The 18023-nt window shown below is 45.1% G+C and overlaps 1 protein-coding gene across 1 annotated transcript; it reads right to left on the bottom strand.

Annotated features, from left to right (window-relative positions):
* Positions 1-3464: 3464 nt before the first annotated feature.
* On the bottom strand, positions 3465-17239 carry LOC116858114 (transport and Golgi organization protein 1 homolog). Its single transcript, XM_032842698.1, has 10 exons — positions 17120-17239; positions 16800-16877; positions 15576-15636; positions 15271-15409; positions 12659-12760; positions 5070-5130; positions 4926-4961; positions 4779-4846; positions 4561-4655; positions 3465-3568 (listed from the first exon to the last, which is right to left on the bottom strand). Exons 1-10 carry the CDS (start codon positions 17237-17239, stop codon positions 3465-3467), a joined length of 864 nt encoding a protein of 287 aa, XP_032698589.1.
* Between the last annotated feature and the right edge of the window lie 784 nt (positions 17240-18023).

Here is an 18023-nt window from a genome sequence, read left to right as displayed (position 1 = left end):
AAGGGAAGGAAGCCCTAGAAGGGATGGAGGTGGATTCAGACTGCCGATGACCACGCAGGATTCAAGCCAACCCTCTCCCCCTGCCCCAGCCTATTCCACTCTCTTCCCCTGGCAGGTCATTCGTGTTTCTCACAGGACTCCCCTGACCCCCGTAGACGAAGGAGAGAACTGTCCCTCACCCTCGCGGATATGACCACTCTGCCAAGGGAACAGATGTTTCCAGAACTAATCTATAACACTGGACAACTGGGGCCTCCACACGTGAGAGTGATGTGAAGGTTATGCTTCGTCCAGCCCAGAGCCCAAAACGTCGTGTCTGCGTAGTCCCCCTGGGCAATGCTCCTGTGTCTGTCCTCTGCGAAATGTCACTTTTCTTCTCCACGGCAGACACGTGCTGCCCAGTTCTGTACGGTGAACCAGACAGTCCATGAGATGGACGTCCACCCAAAGTGGAGGAACGTTACCATGTCCTCATTTCGGCTTATCATTGCATTGCAAAGCCTTGTGGTACCACCTCTCCATCCTCTCCACCGACGGAAGTGGTTCAACTATGAATATGCTTTATGACTCACGTCAATTCAGATCATCTCACCATGTGCTGGAGGAACGAGGTGTGGCTGAGGAGGAGGAAAGCCTGGTACATTCCGCCCCATGTGGTAGGGCATATGGAGGGGCCCTGGGCAATGAGGAAACTCTCTCACACCTCTACCGACCTGCAGAACAGACAAGAAAATATTTTAGTAAAAAAGACAAAAGTTGCAACACCAAGAAAAGAAACCGAAACAAAGAGCTCTCAGCACCCGGCTCCTTCTCCGATGCCACCTTCCAGGGGAGCTGCATTGCGATAGAAAACTTACATGCCCCTCCCAGCTGGTGCCAGTATAATAAGGCGGGAGAGGGCAGTGGCTGTTACAGGAATAGCCTGTCACCAAACATCACTGCCCATGTCTGCCCACGTTCACCTGCAAGAAGTAGTGTCTTAAAGATGAAAAAGGATCATTGCAAAGGAGTAAAGCAGCACATTCCAGACACGGAGGCATCGATATCCTGGACAATACTTCCTCTGTCCTCCTCACCCACCGGAGAAGATTTTGGTTTGGTCAGAATAGAGAGAATGTGACAAAACGGAATGCCCTTTCTCCACAGTTTCCGAGCCACTTGAGGGGAATCGTTGGCTTCTAAGTCCCTGACTCTCCCCGCACTGCCTCGCCTCCTGACAAAGGGGTCCTCTACTCTCTACAGTTTCTGTCCATGGCCACAAAGACACTTGAGGAATTAGAGGCTTGTTGTCTGACATGGGCAGTGGAAAAGTGTCTTCCGAGGGACATGATACCAAAAACCCTTATTTACACTCAGAAGCTGTCTTTGTCTTTTTTTTTTTTTTTTAAGATTTTATTTATTTGACAGACAGAGATCACAAGCAGGCAGGGAGGCAGAGAGAGGGAGAGGAAGGGAAGCAGGCTCTCTGCTGAGCAGAGAGTCTGATGTGGGGCTTGATCCCAGGACCTATGATTATGACCTGAGCCTAAGGCAGAGGCTTTAACCCACTGAGCCACACAGGCGCCCCCTGTGTTTGTCTTAAAACAGAGTCACTTGGAAATTTCAACCTACTGAGTTCCAGAGTAATTCTGTCCAATGGGAAATGAAGACGGGAAGGCCATATAAGAGAATTCACAAAAGGGTATATGCTTCCCGATGGAAAACTCCACACGTGTGATGAGAAAAGAAATCAGCTCTCACACTAACTTAGGACCAAATGACCCGCTCCTGGAAGCCCAGCTGAAGGGCTGGAAGGCAGTGGTCACGCACGTAATCACTGACGTCCCCCTTCAGAACTTGTGCGCCAGTGTGCGATTACGACGGTTCACCTGAGAGTTTTGACACTTCAAAATACTTGTAGAAAGGGTGTAAAGTGGGCAGGTTCTGCACGGCACGTTTTCCAGCAGAAGTAAAATGGGGATGACTCGTGAAACATGCCCTGAGATCATTGCAGACTGCAAAGGAGACAGTATAAAATGCAGACAGAGTTTTCCCCAGGTTCCATTTGTGAGGATTACCAGACCCATCTATCCCCAGCATGAGCACAACACCAGTGCATCTGGACGTAACCTAAGGGGAGTCGGGCCGGCCAGAGGACTTCACTGTGGAGGGAGGGGTCCTCCTCCCCCAGTTACTTCCCCGGGGTGCACTGTGGCCAGGCAGGGGTGCACACACACGCACACGCATCTTCCCCACCACCACGTTCCAAGACAGTAGCATCTGTGCCAGAATGGCTACCCGTCCTCTGCGTCTCACCTAGAACCTGGGGTGAACAGATGCCATGGGGGAAACTACTGTCGGCACATGTTCATATAGGTCTGCACCTCGACAGAGACAAGAGTGTGCCGCCAAGGATAATCCACTAAGAAAAAACTCCATTCAGGACAGGCTGGTATCTACGGCTGGGACCACACCTCCCCCATCACGGCAAGCACAGCATCTCCTTCTGTACATTGAGAACAAACACAACGAGAGGCCATGGGAAGCCCGGAAGTGCTTCCACGCCTGGAAGTGCAGCCCACCAGCAGCCCCCCTGACCAGCTCTGCTTCCCTCCCTGACAATGGGGTCTTCTACGCTCCACAAGGGCTGTCCATGGCCACAGACACCGCCGAGGAGATAGGAGTGTCCAGATTCCTGCAGACGACCTGGAAGAGTGCTTTCTGAGAGAAGCAGGACCCCAGGATGGGTCGGGAGAGACGCGATGAGCTGGCACAGCCACCAGACCCCATCAGAACCCGCTCACGGGAGCACAACTGAAACACGTGTGAGGGGTGGGCCGTGCGGGGAGTCACCAGGATTCCCTCTTCAGGGCTGATGCTCCAGGGGGCGTTTTCTATGACACACCTGGCACCTGCCAGAGTTCACCATCCTCTCACCCAGGGGCCAACTGGAGGGATTCCAGCTCTCGTCTTCCTCCACTCAGATGGGACGCACGGGAGGTCACAGTTCACCTTCGCCACAAACACTCAAGCTGCCTAAAGCATGTGGCGCAAGTGTGAGGCCGTCCTGGCTTTTCCCATTTTCCATCTGTGAGGACCTCTGCAGACATCCTCCCAGGTTAGTCTCCTGACCCGAAAACCAAAAATGCTCCTGCTCCTGCAGGAAAGCAAACCGCCAGGAGTCAGCCGGACTAGCCGACTTCACTGTGGAGTGAGATGTCATCCTCCTTGAGTTATTTACACACACGCACACACGCGTGTGCGCACGATCACACACACACACACACACACGCACGAGGTGAACATCCTACCGTCACGTGCCTCTAAGCATCTACAGCTTTGGGAGGAAGCACGAAATTGAAGATCTTTAACGGAGCAGCCCGGAGGCTCCCGGGTGAACAGCGAGCACTCTGAAAGGGATGATCGCAGGACACACGCAAAGGCCACAAGGCCAGGACAGGGAGCTCTCCACACTGCAATCCATTTCAGAAACAGACACAACTAAAAACACCCACAGCACTTACCGAAGCCATCTCTGGGTCCCTTTGAGGGCTGGTGCTGCCATTCATCCTGGGAACCGGTCTAGGTGCTGGATCAGACAAAGGACAGAGGTTTACTGTGGTTTGCATGCCCTCCAAGCCTTCCTCTCCCATCTTGCACTCTTTCCCACACTCGGGTCCCTTATCAGAGGGTTTCACCGGGACTCAAGTGACTCCTTTGCAAAGAGAGACACCAGTCACCTGACTTTTGCGGCAGACAATCCAGGGCCCTGAATCTAGTGTTTCTCTAAGTTATCCATCACGTGTGGACAGGTCGGGGTACAACTGGCTGGAAATCAACACTAAAATTGGGGCGCTCAACACACATCAGACAAAATCACTTTTTCTTCATAGATTAAACATCGAAGGGAGACTAGCCTTGCGTGGGTGACATCCACAAACCCTCAACATGAACAGCCCATGTTCTCTTCTCAGGCCACAGGTGGATGGTTCATTTGTCCATCCTGCAGATGAGACCTAGCATGTGTGACTGGCCAACAAATAAACATTTCAGGGAAGAAACAGACTTTGACATGTATATATTCACGAACAAAGAAATCATAGGCAGATTGAGCAATAAAGCTATGGCATTACACTGATAACATGAGAGGAGTAAAATATATTTCATTGCGGAATATGGTCCTATAGATGACAAATAAAACAAAAATATAGGAAACTCCATAATGAGTAAATAAATGCCCTTTTTCACAAATAGTCTTTTTTTTTTTTTTTTTTTTTTGCCAAGGCTTGACCACTGAGTCAAGGTGGGAAGGGCGCTCGGCTCCCACCTTCTCAGCTCAGCTCTTCCGAAGGGGGAAGCAGGGGGGAAGGTGTGTAGCGGCGTGAGCTCCACCTGTCACGGGGGCCAGTGTCCTGCTGCCTGGGGGCATATGAGGAAAGCACCCTCCTGTCACCCCTTCAGACAACCTGCAGGCTTGTGATTCTCTCCAGGACACACAGCGATCACCCACAGAAACAGGAAGGACCCCGTGTGGTTTCACAGCAGAAATCAGCCTGTTGCATTTCCCATCGTGCTCCCTACCTTGCCACAGAGGCTCCTGCAACTCGGGCCTTCCCGGCATCGGTCCGCACCACATGGATCCCACAGGCAGCGTCTCCCCTTCCATCATGCGCAGTCTTGGACACAGAGAAAGAATGGACATCTCTAAGAATGACAACACCACGTCCTCTCCTAGGCACTAAACAGCATAGCCGTCACCTCTCCAAACACCCATAAAAATGCACGTCAAACTCTCACACCTGTATTTCAGGTAGGCGTTCTCCCTGCTCTGCTGCATCATCCTTGTTTCCCAATACCGAGCCTTCATCTGCAGTAGAAAAACACACCCACCTTCAGTTGTGCCCGACTGTGCCCCAAACGAAGACGAGGAAAAAGAAAACACTTACCCAGTTAGCCACAGCATTTCTCTCCTGAACTGCGATCTGAAAAAAGCCAACACACCAAAAGCCCATGTTCAGGGCTCTAAAGGGCACTTCCATCACCTGCAGGGGGCGCCAAGGGGTCAGTGTGTTGGACACAACTCAGGTTACCTTGTGATTGAAGGTGAGCTCAGCCTCCAGCAGCTGATCTTCCATTTCTTCCACTTCTTGTCTGTGAGGGACAATTGTTTTCCTCAGACAAAACCCAACACTGGGTGTGATTTTCAATCATCTGCCCATGTGGTCATCCTCCTCTTATCTGTCCCCTCATACAACTGATCCTGACACAGGAAACACTTTCACCGGACTATAATTGGACTGTAGGATCAAAGCTATTCTTATAGCCTTTCCTTAACCGTTTTTCTTTGCCTGCAGGATCAGAACTGACATAACTTCCTTACCCGTTTTCAATCTTTCCCTCAGTTCTCACATGACAAATGTCTTTTGTCATGAAGCTCTATTCTCCTTTAACTTTTATCCTCGCCATGGTTCCCAGGGTTGCAAAGACCAGCGCCATCAGATGGCACTACCGTGTTTATGGGTAGGACTCATCCTACGACAAACTGCTTTCCTCAAGACACCACCCCAAGGACACTGGTGTGGAGCCAGTTCCCACAGAGTCAGGCCAACACTGAGGATCCGGACATGTTTAGTAACGTAATTGTTTTGTGCCTTATCTTTCTGTGTCTGTTAATTCTCTCTGGATACATCCTCTGAATTTTGGTGTATATTACTTAATTGAGTCCTCAAAATGTACAAACATTAAAATCCAAAGGAAGAGAGGAGTCAAGATGGCAGAGAAGTAGAAGGCTGAGATGACATCAGGTAGCAGGAGATGAGCTAGATAACTTATCAAACCATTCCGAACACCTACAAATCCAACAGGAGATCGAAGAGAAGAAGAGCAACAGTTCTAGAAACAGAAAATCGACCACTTTCTGAAAGGTAGGACCCACGGAGAAGTGAATCCAAAGCAACGAGAAGATAGACCCCGGGGGGAGGGTCCGGCTCCTGGCAAGCAATGGAGCACAAAATCAGGACTTTTAAAAGCGATGTCCACTGAGGGACATCGCTCCAGAGGCTAAACCGGGGTGAAGCCCACGCGGGGACGGCATGGCCTCAGGTCCTGCAGGGTCACAGAAGGATTGGGGGTGCCTGAGTGTCACAGAACTTGCAGGTATTAGAGCGGGGAAGCTGGCTACAGAGACAGAGCTGAGGAGTGAGCTCTCAACTCGGGGTCATCTTGAACCATTATCGATGGCACAGGCCACTGCTCTGTGAGTGGGGTCCCCACAAGATCCGGGGAGACCCCCCCGGAAGAGCTCAGGGATCTAAGGGGTTCGGAGACTCCAGGTGGAGCTGTGTGCCAGAGACAGAGACGCTTGTTCACAGCCTGGGTGAGCTCTGAGTGCAGCCGAAGGCCAGGGAGAGGGGAGTGGTTGAGCGCTTTTCTCGGAGGGTGCACTGAGGAGTGGGGCCCTGAGCTCTTGGCTCCTCCAGGCCAGAGATTGGGAGGCCTCCACTTTCATTACCGACCTCCGGAACTCTACGGAAAGTGTTCAGGGAACAAAAGCTCCTGAAAGCGAACCCGAGAGGATTACTTAGCCCGGCCCCTGGAAAGGGTGGTGCAATTCCGCCTGGGGCATAGACACCTGAGAATCACTACAACAGGCCCCTCCCCGAGAAGATCAACAAGAAATCCAGCCAAGACCAAGTTCACTTACCAAGGAGAACAGCAGAATACCAGAGGAGGAGAAAGCAAACCATGGAATTCATGGCTTTCTCCTCATAATACTTTAGTCTTGCAAAGTTAATTAATTTCCTTTAAATTTATTTTTTTTCTTCTGCTAATTTTTTAAAATTTTACCCTTTCTTCTTTTAACGTTTTTTAACTAGTTTACCTTAACAATACTTTTCATTAAAACAAGTCTTTTTCCAACCTTCATTATTATTGTCATATGTTATCCTTCATTGTATCTAACTTCAGTGTTTGTACACACATAGGGTTATTTCTTCCAAAAAATGTGGGGTGCAACTTCTTCTAATAGATCAAACTACACCCTAAATCTACCACCGGGCTTATTCTACTCTCAAGCCTGAGCAAATCTTCTCCACTTTCTTCTTCTTTCTTCTCCCAACCAACTTACCTATCAACTCCTTTTTAAGAAATTAAAAAAAATTTTTTTCAGCTTAATAGTCATAGTCCATCCCTTCATTGTGTTTACCTTATATATGTTTTTCATTTTTTTAAATTTTGGGAGGTAATTTCTTCTAAGAGACCAAAATACACTCCAAATTAAGTGAGTGACCATGTTCTAGTCACTAGTCTAATATGTATATATATTTTTTATTTTTTATATTATTTCCTTATTTGTTTTATTTTTTAATTTTTTTTTCTGAACTTCTTTTTACCCCCTTTCTCCCCCACCATGATTTGGGGTCTCCTCTGATTTGGTTAAAGCACACTTTCCTGGGGTCTTTGCCACCCTTTTAGTATTTTATTTGCTCCTTCGTATATTCTTATATGGACAAAATGACAAGGCGGAAAAACTCACCACAGAAAAAAAGAACAAGAGTCAGTACCGCAGGCTAGGGACCTAATCAATATGGACACTGGTAATAAGTCAGATCTAGAGTTCAGAATGACGATTCTCAAGGTTCTAGCCACGCTCGAAAAAGGCATGGAAGATATTAAAGAAACCCTATCCGGAGAAAGAAAAGCCCTTTCTGGAGAAATAAAAGAACTACAATTAAACCAAGTTGAAATTAAAAAAGCTATTAAAGAGGTGCAATCAAACATGGAGGCTCTTACTGCTAGGATAAATGATGCAGAAGAAAGAATTAGTGATAGAGAAGACCAAATGACAGAGAATAAAGAAGCTGAGCAAAAGAGAGACAAATAACTACATGACCACTTGGGAAGAATTTGAGAGATAAGTGATACCATAAGACAAAACAACATTAGAATAATTGGGATTCTAGGAGGAGAAGAAAGAGAGTGGAGCAGAAGGTATATTGGAGAGAATTATTGTAGAGAATTTCCCTAATATGGCCAAGGGAGCAAGCATCAAAATCCAGGAGGTGTAGAGGACCCCCCTCAAAATCAATAAGAATAGGTCCACACCCCATCATCTAATAGTAAAATTTACAAGTCTTAGCGACAAAGAGAAAATCCGGACAGCACCCTGGGACAGGAAGTCTGTAACATACAATGCTAAAAATATAAGATTGGCAGCGGACTTATCCACAGAGACCTGGCAGCCCAGAAAGGACTGGCATCATATATTCAGAGCACTAAACGTGAAAAATATGCAGCCAAGAATACTATATCCAGCTAGGCTATCATTGAAAATAGAAGGAGAGATGCAAAGCTTCCAGGACAAACAAAAACTGAAAGAATTTGCAAACACCAAACACGCTCTACAAGAAATATTGAAAGCGGTCCTCTAAGCAAAGAGAGAGCCTAAAAGTTGTAGATCACAAAGGAACAGAGACAATACACAGTAGCAGTCATCTTACAGGCAATACAAGGGCACTAAATTCATATCTCCCAATAGTTACCCTGAATGTAAATGGGTTAATGCCCCAATCAAAAGAAACACGGTATCAGAATGGATTAAAAAAACCAAAACCCATCAATATGCTGCCTACAAGAAACTCATTTTAGACGCAAAGACACCTCCAGATTTAAAGTGAGGGTGTGGAAAACAATGTACCATGCTAATGGACATCAGAAGAAAGCTGGGGTGGAAATCCTTACATCAGTTCAATTAGATTTTATGCCAAAGACTATTATAAAAGAGGTGAGGAAGGACACTATATCATACTCAAAGGGTCTTTCCAACAAGAAGATCTAACAATTTTAAATATCTATGCCGCTAACATGGGAGCAGCCAACTATATAAACCAATTAATAACAAAATCAAAGAAACACATCGACAACAAAACGGTAAGAGTAGGGGACTTCAACACTCCCCTCACGGAAATGGACAGATCATCCAAGCAAAAGATCAACAAGGAAATAAAGGCCTTAAATGACACACTGGACCAGAGGGACATCACAGATATATTCAGAACATTCCATCCCAAAGCAACAATACATATTCTTCTCTAATGCACGTGGAACATTCTCCAGAATAGATCACTTCCTGGGTCACAAAACAGGTCTCAACCGGTATCAAAAGATTGGGATCATTCCCTGCACATGTTCAGACCACAATGCTCTGAAGCTAGAACTCAGTCACAAGAGGAAAGTTGGAAGGAACTCAAATACATGGAGGCTAAAGAGCATCCTATTAAAGAATGAATGGGTCAACCAGGAAAATAAAGAAGAATTGAAAAAATTCATGGAAACAAATGATAATGAAAACACAATGGTTCAAAATCTGTGGGACACAGCAAAGGCAGTCCTGAGAGGAAAATATATAGCGATACAAGCCTTTCTCAAGAAACAAGAAAGGTCTCAAATACACAACCTAACCCCACACCTAAAGGAGCTGGAGAAAGAACACCAAAGAAAGCCTAAACTCAACAGGAGAAGAGAAATCATAAAGATCAGAGCAGAAATCAATGAAATAGTAACCAAAAAAAACAATAGAACAAATCAATGAAACTAGGAGCTGGTTCTCTGAAAGAATGAATAAGATTGATAAAACCCTGGCCAGACCTATCAAAAGGAAAAGAAAAAGGACCCAAATTAATAAAATCATGAATGAAAGAGGAGAGATCACAACCAATACCAAAGAAATACAAACAATTATAAGAACATATTATGAGCAATTCTGCGCCAACAAATTTGACAATCTGGAAGAAATGGGTGCACTATTAGAGACAATATAAACTACCACAACTGAGCCAGGAAGAAATAGAAAACCTGAACAGACCCATAACCAGTAGGGAGATTGAAAGAGTCATTAAAAATCTCCAAACAAACAAAAGCCCAGGGCCAGATGGCTTCCAGGGGACTTCTTCCAAACATTTAAAGAAGAATTAATTCCTATTCTCCTGAAACTGTTCCAGAAAACTGAAATGGAAGGAAAACTTCCAAACTCATTTTATGAGGCCAGCAACATCATGATCTCCTAACCAGACAAGGATCCCATCAAAAAAGAGAATTACAGACCAATATCCTTGATCAACACAGAGGCGAAAATTCTCACCAAAATACTAGGCAGTAGGATCCAACAGCACATTAAAATGATTATTCACCACCCCCAAGTGGGATTTATTCCAGGGCTGCAAGGTTGCTTCAACGTCCGCAAATCAATTAATGTGATACAATACATTAAGAAAAGAAAGAACAAGAACCATATGATACTCTCAATAGATGCTGAAAATGTATTTGACAAAGTACAGCATCACTTCCTGATCAAAACTCTTCAACGTGTAGAGACGGAGGGCACATACCTCAGTATTCTCAAAGCCATCTATGAAAAACCCACCGCAAATATCATTCTCAATGGAGAAAAACTGAAAGCTTTTACACGAAGGTCAGGAACACGGCAGGGATGTCCATTATCACCACTGCTATTCAACATAGTACTAGAAGTCCTAGCCTCAGCAATCAGACAACAAAAAGATATCAAAAACATCCAAATCGGCAAAAAAGAAGTCAAACTCTCACTCTCTGCAGATGATATGATACTATATGTGGAAAACCCAAAAGACTCCACTCCAAATCTGCTAGAACTTGTACAGGAATTCAGTAAAGGGTCAGGATATAAAATCGAGGCACAGAAATCAGTTGCATTGCTTTACACAACAACAAGACAGAAGGACGAGAAATTAAGGAGTCAACCCCATTTACAACTGCACCCAAAACGATAAGATACCTAGGAAGACACCTAAGCAAAGAGGCAAAGAAACTATACTCAGAAAACTATAAAGTACTCCTGAAAGAAACTGAGGAAGACACAAGGAAATGGAAAAATGTTCCATGCTCCTGGACTGGAAGAACAAATATTATGAAAATGTCTTTGCTACCTAAAGAAATCTACACATTTAATGCAATCCCTACCAAAATTCCATCCATTTTTCTTTTCAAAGACATGGAACAAATAATCCTTAAATATATATGGAACCAGAAAAGTCCTCAAAGAGCCAAAGCAATATTGAAAAAGAAAGCCAAAGTTGGTGGCATCACAATTCTGGAATTCAAGCTCTACTACAAAGCTGTCATCATCAAGATAGAATGGTACTGGCACAAAAACAGACACATAGATCAATGGAACACAAGAGAGAGCCCAGAAATAGACCCTCAACTCTATGGTCAACTCATCTTCAACAAAGCAGGAAAGAATGTCCAATGTCCAAATGACAGCCTCTTCAACAAATGGCGTTGGGAAAATAGGACAGCCACATGCAGAAAAATGAAACTGGACCATTTCCTTACACTACACGTGAAAATAGACTCAAAATGGATGAAGGACGTCAATGTCAGAAAGGAGTCCATCAAAATCCTTGAGGAGAATACAGGCAGCAACATCTTTGACCTCAACCACAGCAACTTCTTCCTAGAAACATCGTCAAAAGCAAGGGAAGCAAAGGCAAAAACAAACGATTGGAACTTCATCAAGACCAAAAGCTTCTGCACAGCAAAGGAAACAGTCAACAAAACCAAAAGACAACTGGCAGGATGGGAGAAGATATTTGCAAACGACATATCAGATAAAGGGCTAGTATCCAAAATCTATAAAGAGCTTAGGAAACTCAACACCCAAAGAACAGATAATCCAATCAAGAAATGGGCAGAGGACATGGACAGACATTTCTGCAAAGACATCCAGATGGCCAACAGACACATGAAAAAGTGCTCCACATCACTCGGCATCAGGGAAATACACATCAAAACCACAATGAGATACCACCGCACACCAGTCAGAATGGCTAAAATTAACAAGTCAGGAAATGACAGATGCTGGCGAGGATGCGCGGAAAAGGGAACACTCCTACACTTTTGGTGGGAATGCAAGCAGGTGCAACCACTCTGGAAAACAGCATGGAGGTTCCTCAAAAAGCTGAAAATAGAGCTACCCTATGACCCAGCAATTGCACTACTGGCTATTTACCCTAATGATACAAACGTAGTGGTCTGAAGGGACACATGCACCCCAATGTTTATAGCAGCAATGTCCACAACAGCCAAACTATGGAAAGAACCTAGATGTCCATCAACAAATGAATGGATAAAGATGTGTATGTATATATATATATATATATATATATATATATACACACACACACACACATACACACACACACACAATGGAATACTATGAAGCCATCAAAAGAAATAAATCTTGCCGTTTGCGATGACGTGGATGGAACAAGAGGGACTTATCCTTAGCGAAATAAGTCGATCGGGGAAAGACAACTATCATATGATCTCCCTGATATGAGGAAGTGGAAATGCAACGTGGGGGATTTGAGGGGTAGGAAAAGAATAAATGAAACAAGATGTCACAAAACAAACTGAGGAGTGCTGGGGGGAGGTGGGTAGGGAGAGGGTGGAAGGGTTATGGACACTGGGGAGGGTACGTGCTCTGGTGAGCGCTGTGAAGTGTGTAAGCCTGGCGATTCACAGACCTGTACCCGTGGGGCTAATAATACATGATAGGTTTATAAGAAAATTTAAAAAATTTAAAAAAATCCAAAGGGAACAGGTTTTTCAGGAGCCAATAGTATGTAGTGTCTGAACTTACCTGTACTTGTCCATTTCTTCTTCGGTTAATTTCAGCTTTTCATCGGCAGCTAACAGCTCATTCCTGGTTGCATTTAATTCACAAAGTGTCTGTTCTAGCTTCCTAAGATGGGAGAGGTATATACATTGTCCAGTAGGCAAGGTCCTGAATTTCTGCCATTTATTCTCCCAGCACACTTGATGGCCTCTGTTGGAATGTCCCCGCTAAAAGCACAGACTGACAACATAACAGGGCAATGAATGAAGGCCCCATTTACGGTTAAAGAAAAATCGAACTCTGGCTGCTGGCCAAGCTCCCTGCAATCGGGGCTGTCTTTATACTTCTCTACTTTAATTCATTCACCATGTCACCAGATAACATTGCACTTTGTGCCCTCTTGGAATACGTCTTTGGTTTGAGGTGGTGAAGGCTCATTTCAATTCAAAGTGAAAAGCCAAGCCTGATGAGCTACACTCATTAGGATGAAGCAGGGGCCCATCATTAGTCTCACACCTCCATAGGGAGCCCTGATCCTCAGACCAAGGCTGTGCCCCACACAGTCAGCCCAAAGGGACCTTCCAAAATATGGCTTCACTGGCATGGAAACTCACTCCCACATGTCTCTAGGCTTTAGAAGCACAACCCCTGGACCCTCGTCAAAGATCCTGGTATAGGAAAAGGCCAATCTTACTGCGGAAAATATGTCCGCAAATAATCCACGTGAACTGTCACATACTCAGGGTGTTATCTCCAGGGAGCAGACTTCAGATGGAAAACTGTCAACTTCATTGAGTCAACATTTTTTTTAAAGATTTTATTTATTTATTTGACAGAGAGAGATCACAAGTAGGCAGAGAGGCAAGCAGAGAGAGAGGGGGAAGCAGGCTCCCCGCTGAGCAGAGAGCCCAATACAGGGCTCAATCCCAGGACCCTGGGACCATGACCTCAGCCAAAAGCAGAGGCTCTAACCTGCTGAGCCACCAGGCGCCCCGAGTCAAACTTCTTGAACAAGACCAAGTTCATGGATGGTGAAGGCAGCAAACGGGGATGCTTAGAAAGGTTGGTCCGCTGGGCTGCCCTCGACTCTTTTGTTCATGGTGTTGATTCACAAGGTTTCAACAGGACACTTGTCAAGAATCTCATGCAGAAAGACTTAGAGACAGACAAAAGCTCTAGAAAGAGAAGGACAAGAGCATCTGCTTCTGGTCTCTCAACTATCCTTCAGCAAATGTCGTCTGGAGTAGCAGTCAGTGTGTGGCTCAGGAATATGGTATTGAAGAGAGAAAGGTGGTCAGGACAGTGGACCTGTCCCAAGAAGAACTTACCAATGAACAAAACCCAGGTGCCTGTGAGAGAGAGCGGCCCCCACCCCCAGTGTGGGAAGGGATAACACAAAGCTGAGTCTCCAGGGAAGACAGGGAACAGTTCTGCTTTTCCACATGAATGAGGGACTCCAATGTCCTGATCTCCTCCAGAGATATAAAAGGAAACACTGGACAAGAGAGCAAACTTGTGAGTGAATGCACCCAATTTCTAAAGAGCACATGAAGAAACACGAGAACCAGATGGAGAAGAAGGAAGCCTAGGAGAAAGCCAGCCTGGCAGTCGGAGCCAATCTCCCCCAGGAAACATCAGGGAATTCTGGAACAGGCGAGTGAATACAAAGTAAATCAACAAGCAACCTTTGGGGGACAGGTTGGAATGTAACAAGAGAAGGTCCGGTCCAGCCAGCAAGGATGAGATTCAGTGAAACTGCAGGCTTTGGTTGGGATCCAAAAGAGTTATACCTAGAAAATTGTGTGGAGGGACACCAGGATGGCTCAGTCATTACATATCTGCTTAAAAGCTTTTGATTCAGGACATGATCCCAGGGTCCTGCAATAGAGCCCCACACTGGACTCCCTGTTTGGTGGGAAGCCTGTTTCTCCCTCTCCCACTCCCCCTGCTTGTGTTGTCTCTCTCGTGGTGTCTCGCTATGTCAAGTAGATAAATAAAATCCCCCTTCCCAAAAAAAAGAAAGAAAAGAAAAGAAAGGAAAGGAAAGGAAAGGAAAGGAAAGGAAAAGAAAAGAAAAGCAAAAAGAAAAAAGAAAAAGAAAAAGGAAATCAGGAAATACCCTGGCCTTCTTAGGGTTTGGGCTGCAGCGAATGATCTCAGTTGTATGCCAGATGAAGGGACCCAGTATTGCTGGAGCCCCGGCACACTTTCTACAAAGAAACTTTCCTTGTTTCTGCAGGAAGAGAATTCCATTTTTCTCTCCACATTCTGGACCCAAGTCTCATACTGAACAAGAAATGGACCTAATGCAGGAGTGGTAAGAGCATGTGATGAGAATGAAAATGAAAGGACAGTGTAGACGGACCCAGAGGGGATCCAGGTATCAAAGTGATTAATGCTGGTACCTTCCCCATTCTACCCCAATGAATCACACAACAACGTGTGGCAAGTCATTAGAACAGAAAGGAAAATGCAGGTTACACAAATCAAGATAGGAAGGGCAGGCACAATTCTACAGAATGCATTTGGCAAAAGTACTCTACGATCCAATTACAGAAGATCCAGATACAGTTAACTACACTTGCCGCCACGAAAATTCATACAACGGTATGAATGATAACACAGCAATAGCTTACTCTTCTGCAGTCAGTTTTCGTTTTTCAGAGAACTCCACCACCATATCCACTTTCTTCTTTAGCAGGTTCAATTCTGCTTCTTTAGCTGTTTTCTGAGAACTCAGGGCATTACACTGGTCTTCCAGGAACTTTTTCCTTTCTGTAAAGGATGAGTTTGCTTTTGTGTGTTTGTGCCATGACCTGAGAACTCGGTTTTAATGGGGAAAGGAGAAGGTCTAGACCGTGAAGGCGGAAGGCATTCTTTCCCTGCCCGATGCAAACTCATTGCCACCATATGGAGATTTCTTTCCCCCCAAACAACGTACCTTTCAGTTCTTGTTTTTTGGATGTCAAGGCTCTCAGCTCTTGATCCAATTCATCTTGGGCCTTTAAGACAGAATTGAGAAAAGACATATGAGGGCACCTAACAGGACAGGATCATGGAGGGCAACAAAGAAATCCCTTGAGGCATAGATAGAATAAGGGGAAAGTCAAGAAAGTAGTTCATGGGATGCCTGGGTGGCTCAGTTGGTTAAGCAGCTGCCTTCGGCTCAGGTCATGATCCCAGCGTCCTGGGATCGAGTCCCACATCGGGCTCCTTGCTCAGCGGGGAGCCTGCTTCTCCCTCTGCCTCTGCCTCTGCCTGCCATTCTGTCTGCCTGTGCTCGTTCTCTCTCCCTCTCTCTCTCTGAAAATAAAATCTTAAAAAAAAAAGAAAGTAGTTCATGTCAAAAAACACACAAATGGCTTTCTTAGTGGAACAGATATAAAATAATCTTCTACTATACAATTGGGCTTGCTGTCGCCCTTCACCGCTCACGTATTTTGTGGGATTTTCTACATAACTTGGAGGGCAGTGCGGAATGATGTGGTGATGACCCAGCTTTGAAATAAACCATACTTCCTAGACCTTGAAATTGCAAACCTCATCGGGGTGGTCCTAAGTGAAATCGCAGCTCACTGTTCTGTAGGAGCTGCAGTTCCCAGACGCCCACGCTCTACTGCCTAAACAGCACACAAGTACACTGCACTCACCTCACCCAATGAACCAAAAGCCTCCCAAGCCACATTATAGTACAACTAACGCCTAACTCTTACCACAGCCACATTCTTGATGTTCTTTTCTCTCTCATCTTGTAAGAGAGCCTGTTTAAGATGACGGGTGTATTTCAAATTTTCATTAATCTCTTCCAGCTTTTTGATGTTCTCCTTAAAGAAAATATATTGAATGAGTAACAATGATTCATTCCTTGGGACACCTGGGTTGCACCTGGGTGGCCCAGTCTGTGGAGTGTCTGACTCCTGCTTTCGTTTGCCTCAAGTCCTGATCTCAGGGTCACGGGATTGATCCCTGCATCAGGCGACACACTCAGCACGGTGTCTGCTTGGCATTTTTTCTCAGTCTCCGTCAGACCCCCTCCCCTCACTCTTTCCTTCTCTCAAATCAATCTTAGAAATAATAATAATTTAAATAATAATAATAATAATAATATTTCATTACTGTTATTTCTGCTGTTAGAACACAATTCAGGCAAAGAAAGGATTCTTACTTTTAATTTACTTCCTACTTCAGCAAGGGAAAGCTTATGTTCTCTCTTCATTTCTGCCTGCTTCTTTGCTTCCCTGATCTGTAAAACATATGAAAAAGGAATCAGAATTCCAAAACAGCATGTTAGAGAAACCTATCTTTGTGACTCCTTTCACAAAGAGAGAGGCAGTGCTCTACATTTTTGAAGCTTCTCTTACTCAAGGACCATTTCTGGATTGCATGAAATAGATCAATAGAATGAACTACCAGAGGGGGAATTAACCTAAATGAAATCACAAAAAATATTTGAAAGGGCACACATACCTTCTCCTCCCAACTCGCTATGGTTTTTTCAAGATCCCTGTTTTCTTTTTTAAGGTCATCAATCTTCATCTGGATTTGGTCTAAAGTAACTGAAAGGAGAAAAAAGAATTTTAAGATAATGAGCAAAAACAGCGACATTGAATAATCCCAGTGTATTAGCACCAGAGACACATTCTCTGACACGTGGATGTCACTAACTTGCTAACATTCCCATTGTGCCTGAAGAAAGCAAGTTGCAGCAGCATTTGAAACCTAAGACTTTCTATATCAGTGAGATTCCTACTTAAAATGTTTTTCAAACATAAAAAAACCAATCGAATGTCTTCTCATTTTTCTCCCATCTGTAAGCACCATTCTTGGAAAATTCAATCCCTGCAAATGCTGATGTCATCGCCAGAGATGGGACAGAAAAATCAAGCATCCTAGCAACTCACACTCTCTCCTCCAATGATTCAGATACAAAAGTAGGTCCCTGCAAACAACCCAAAATGAGCAAAACTATCCTTTGGTCCTGCTCAGTGCCACGTCCACTTCCAGGGCCTACTTGGAATTCCACACAGCGAAAGCTCAAGATGTCAGGTGAGTGACAACTCGCAGGCCTCCAGAGACTTTCTGCTGCTCACAGATCGCCTTTCATGGACCCCAGGCTGGGGGCTCTGGAGGACAAGATCTCTGCTATAAACACACTTGGGTACAATCTCCACGTTACAGAGTCTTTGGAGGGCCTGGATGATGCACACGCCCGAGAAGACAAGCTTTCTTCATCACAACAGGAGAATGTTACCCTCCACCCTTACAGGAAAACAACACTCAAGAGGATCCTGATCACAGCTGGATGACATATGAAAGGTCTAGAACACAGACTCCTCTAAGAGCCACCTAATTCTCTCATCTTGGGGCACCTGGGTGGCTCAGTTGGTTA

The sequence above is a fragment of the Lontra canadensis genome, unplaced genomic scaffold (genome assembly GCF_010015895.1).
Source record: "Lontra canadensis isolate GAN:19392208 unplaced genomic scaffold, GSC_riverotter_1.0 scaffold132, whole genome shotgun sequence".
Lineage (NCBI taxonomy): Eukaryota > Metazoa > Chordata > Mammalia > Carnivora > Mustelidae > Lontra > Lontra canadensis.
This window is presented reverse-complemented; position numbering and strand designations above follow the sequence as displayed.